The 5,372-nt window shown below is 32.7% G+C and overlaps 1 protein-coding gene across 1 annotated transcript in view; it reads right to left on the bottom strand.

Annotated features, from left to right (window-relative positions):
- Positions 1–1,656: 1,656 nt before the first annotated feature.
- LOC108690026 (ras-GEF domain-containing family member 1B-like) overlaps positions 1,657–5,372 on the bottom strand; it is a gene marked incomplete at its 3' end in the record, with an annotated part of 14,177 nt that continues 10,461 nt past the window's right edge. The window contains exons 2-3 of the mRNA XM_018197088.1: positions 3,533–3,742; positions 1,657–1,917 (exon numbers count right to left, since the gene is read on the bottom strand). Coding sequence (XP_018052577.1) covers positions 1,657–1,917; positions 3,533–3,742 — 471 coding nt within the window. The remainder of the gene's footprint in view (positions 1,918–3,532; positions 3,743–5,372) is intronic.

The following is a 5,372-nucleotide window of genomic DNA, read 5'->3' as shown; positions in this document are numbered from 1 at the left end:
TATATATATATATAAAACTTGTTACTTGTTATTTCTTTAATAAAGAAGCAGAATCAAAAGAAACAAGAATTACATAAAGTATTCGGTAAGTACACAGAAAAAGTAATGTCATAAAGAATAATATAAATTATTATCGTATATTTATTCCATCTTTTACATAAATCGATGCATGTACATCGATCAAGAGTTTGTAGAAAACATAAACTGGTTATCCGAAAAATTTGTGAGTGCTTAAAAGTATCCTATTTTCTTGTAGAAACTCCATATTTATCATATAATCGGCAAATATTATTGTTTTAATATTCTTTGAAGTAAACTCGCCGGAAATTCCATCTCGCAGATTTAATAAATATTTTCGTTTCAAACGAAATGTGAAATATGAATACTTAATTTTACTCCCGCACGTAAGTATTGTAACAGTTATTTAGTATTCACGAAATTAATTCAAAATTATTGCATGCGTCAGTTTAATATAAATTTTGCTTAATTTGTTATTTACATCGCGCTAATATTTAAAAACAAAGTCAACTTAATATATCATAAATACGCATGCACGCACGCACGCACGCACATGACACCGTCCGGTATATTTAACTAACTAATGTAGCTGCAAATTACCTATTAGCGGGTATTACAAGCGGCAGATAGGCACGCGATAATCAAATTAACGGAATGGTTAACGTCTCCCGGCATGGAAACTGCACTAACAGGACTAACCGCGCAAAGTGCACATGCGTACGCTTGTGGATGTTCAAGTTTGTGCGTTTCGATCGAGATGCGTATGTGTGCGATACATGGATGCAAATGGGATCCTGATATTCGCGCGTATAAACGTTATAACAGTCGTGATATAGCAATGTATGGAACGGTCAAAGTGAGAGAGAATGAAAAGCATAAGAGGCGGAGCGTTACCCGGAGGGAGAATATTATCGCTTCATTATGCTGAAAGTCCTCGAAGGGTCGATATACGATTACGGTAAACCGAATAATCGAGCTTTGCAACATGGCAAGCCTATACGAGTAAAATCCATATTGAAATTGCGAAACAATGCGGCGTCCGGAACACAATGCATGATTGATCGAGCACTAGTACTCTTTCTCTTATTATTTTATTATCTTAGATTCAGTTTAAAAAGCTCCATAATGTGAATTACATAGAAAATCACATCTTTGTAATGGAAGTAATTTGTTGAATCCAACAATGAGATCGATTATGTAATAGGCGCATATTGATACAATTATGTAAGTTTGATTTATATATGAAACAAGAGTTATTTTCTACAAATAAATATTATCCTAACTCGATAGAAAATTGTTAGCATAGCAAGGCATTAATTGTCATCGACTTTTTAATGCACTATTTTGATTAATTTCTTGATGAAGAGATAGCCTCGTTATCATTGAATTGTTCAATGATAATCATATTATTCAAATGGATTGTGCATCGCTAACAAATACTATTATATCACGTCTCTGTTTTTCTTAAAACAAAAAATTTGTGGATATCATCATGTACATTTTGCACGCACAATCTCAGAGAGATCGACGATGTTATAGTTTGGAAAATGTCGCGCTGAGTCACTAACTAAGCCGAGGCGGGACAGCGAAATGCAAGCTGACGGCCGCAAATGGGCGCTTGTACCGAAACTCACGAACCTGTGTAAGCTGCTCCGTCGCTGCCTCGGTCGCCAGTCTGGCCAGGCCCTCCTCGTACCTTTCCAGAGCCGTCAGTCGTAGAAGCAAGTTTTGCAGCAGCGCCGAAACTTCCTGTCTGGCCGCGGCGTCGACCGCAGCGACTTTCTGCGTGATGGACCTAACATGACCCATCACCCTCTCATCCCGGAAGTCGTACGGGAATGTTTCTGTCCATTCCGCTAGCAGCTGCACCAACCGCGGCACGAAGCGATGTAATCGTTCCTGGAATACACACGTATCAGATACTTTATCGTTTTCCAAAAAAAATGACAAAGATAATTTTTCATTTCAGGACGCAAAATACATTTTAGAATGTGATAAAACGAGATTAGAGTACTAATAAGAGAATATTTGTAGCAATATTTGGTATGTAAAGGAGAAATAGCAATCTTAGTTTCAAAATAACATTGTTTATATATGTATACTTCAGAAATTAACATATAGAAAAAATAACGCAGTAATATTTATGTATGAAAAAATACTTAAATATTTGTAATTCAATTTTGAAAAAAAAAAGGATTTTAATAATTAAATTTACTGTGAGTTCGACAAAACCAGTATTTAATCTATTCAAATATAAAGTAATAGCGGAGGAGTGAAAAGATTGGGAGAGAAAGAGTAAGGGGGAGGGGGGGGGGGGGGGGGGAGAGAGAGAGAGAGAGAGAAAGAGAGAGAGAGAGAAAGGGGGAGGGAGGCTAGGTATACGGAACTTTTTATACTTTTTACATTTCGTAATAGAGGGAAGGCAACAAATTGCGCACGTAAAAGGAGAAGAAAAGTATAGATCTTGTTATAAACATGGATACTCCTTGTGGCTATAATAAGGGGATCGAGTTGACAAAGTGAGAGTATAGTGTACCTAATATTGTTATGCCGCATCGCGCCGCGCCGTACCGTACCGTCTCCGAGCGAGTCGAATCGAGTGAAAACGCGTTACCGAGACGAACAACTCAGCTGTTTAATGGATTAGACAGATTGATAGATTTTTGCAATTGGGAGTGTTGGGACATTAGCTATGCTCGAACGTATTTCGATCACTCCTCAGTTTCTCCGCCGTATATGATCATTTTTGTTTGTTGTATGTATTCTAAATAAAGTTTCTTGTTTCTTTTTTAACGAACGTGTGTCTTTTCATTTCGTACGCATATGGACTTGCGATTCGATCGTACGAGCGTAACAATACTTCAATCTTTTTATATGAATGAGATTATATTACGCAAACTCGGGCGCAATGTCATATAATATAAATATGTAGGTATAAACTTCAATGTTTTATTATATTTTTTAAAGATTATTTAAAAAAAAATCATTCATTAAGAACTTACGCGAATGAGAAAGGAAATATTGCTATTTTTCCTCCAATAATTCTATCACATAATTTCAATAGACAAGAATATACACCACATATCGTTTTACAAGATTTGATCAATTATAATCTACCGGTTAATATATCATGCCACTGCATGATAGATTTAAAATTACCTTAAATATGAAGCGCCGATCTGGATGTTAAGATGTTGAACTTATATATATTCATTTAAATGAATTAATTTCAAAAATTATATTTAAAATTGTTGATCATTTCTCATATTATTTCAAGTATGCGTGTTGTATGTACATTTGGTACAACGAAGGATAGAAAGAAAGACAATGTCTCTCTCTTTCTATCTAACGGGAAAGACACAACCATGTGTATAAGATCTATGAAATAATATGAATAATAATCAGACGCACGATTTTGTGATGAAACAATAGTATATGATTTTCGTGTGATATCAATAAAGTGTGTCATGTCGTTTCACAAATTGAAAATATAATTGAAAATACTAATGCTCACCTTACCGCCCTCCCCATTCAGATTCTGTTGATGTTCGCACAGAGCGCAAACTTCGCCCAAAAGCTCGTGTGGTTTGATGAAGAGTCTGGCGCTCAGTAAAAAGGCAAAGAGATACGCCCGATCGGGATAATATTCCTCCGTAGGCACCATGTGCTGCACTAATGCTTCGAGCGAGCCTGAGACGAGATTGCCATCTCTGTATACTAAAGCCTGAAATAGTATACGAGTTGAGTATATAGTATAATAATGCAATAACAGTATGCTGCGAATTTAGTACACTTATCTGCTAAAGTTGATATAATAATGATTATGAATAATATTAATAATTAAAAAAATAAAAATAATATTAATAATTCAAAAAATAACAATATTTTAAATGATATTTTTAAATATATTTTTAAATATTACAAAAAATTTTCATATTAAAAAAATGTTTTAATATTCTTAAATATTTTGAATTACAATATATTTTTATCTTCTTCAAATTTTCTGTCAATATAAATTTATTTTTCAGCTAAATAGAGACTTACAGATATACATATTCTACATATTCTTAAAAAATTACAATTGGAGCGATATATATATAAAAGCAATTTTTATAGACTATTTCACTAATTGTTGTAGGATTATAAACATTTTATAAACAGTGTACTGAAATGTTGATTTTGTAAATTTATACTTAGAAATATGTATATAAATTATATATATTTTGCGTGTGTATGTGTGTGTGTGCTCGCGCGCGCGTACATATATAGTATATAATCAATTTTCGATAATTCATATTATGCTATTTATACATATGCATATATATAATAAATATATACATTATACGAGCTAGCAATGCATAATTCCGGAATTTTTCAAGTTTTTTCATCGTGCAATTTTGCATTACATTTTTCATACATGGGACATCCACGAGTAAATACGTGCGCGGAATGTAGAATTTGCTTGGTAGATACCGTCGAATACCTTCGCGAAACGCGCTTTTGAGTTAGATCGTTTCAAAGTTGGCGAATGCTAAATCTGCGCATCGTCAAAGTTGCACTCATAGCCTGGGTAAGCTCTAACAAGCTGTCGGGTATTCAAATTGGATTCCAACTTAAACTTATCGTGTCTTAATACGACATTGACGAGGTAATATTTCCACCATGCACGACCGTTCAAGTTCTTGGCGCATCCGATTATTTCATTTAATATCGGTAATATCATTCCAGAAATGCGTATACACATGACAGATGTTTGAACGAAAATATCATGGACATATTTATTATACAATATTACCATAAGTATAACCTTGTCAATAATCGATTAATTGTGTGGTTAACAAAATTGATATTAAATATTTTATAAGCTCAATAAATGACATTTTAAAATCAAATATATAAGTGGAATAAAGGACACTTTAAAATAACAATTTTGTTAAATTATGTTATTTTGGCTGATTCTTATATATTTTTTATGCCGATTTTGAAAATAAGGTTAAAATTTATTCTGCAGACTTCAATATTTTGTAACCGACTCATTTATACTAAAAACTTATACATTTTGCTAACAATAACTCATTAGCCTCTGGAACCTTTTTCTTAATTAAAGTGATTTATTTTTATTTATAGCCTTTTATAATGAGTAGAAAATCATTGAATTGAGTATCTATTCCCTATAAATATATATATTTAATTATTTAGGTTTAAGCAGAAAAAAGAATTTTAATAAAATATTCAAAAATTCTTCTATTTATTTACTTATCGTTATTAAAAAATCCTACCTTTCTCATTTGGCAAACAAATTTAAAATCAAAAGAAAAAATATTATAAAAGAAATACTTCATCACATTAATTTA

The sequence above is a fragment of the Atta colombica genome, unplaced genomic scaffold (genome assembly GCF_001594045.1).
Source record: "Atta colombica isolate Treedump-2 unplaced genomic scaffold, Acol1.0 scaffold291, whole genome shotgun sequence".
NCBI lineage: Eukaryota > Metazoa > Arthropoda > Insecta > Hymenoptera > Formicidae > Atta > Atta colombica.
This window is presented reverse-complemented; position numbering and strand designations above follow the sequence as displayed.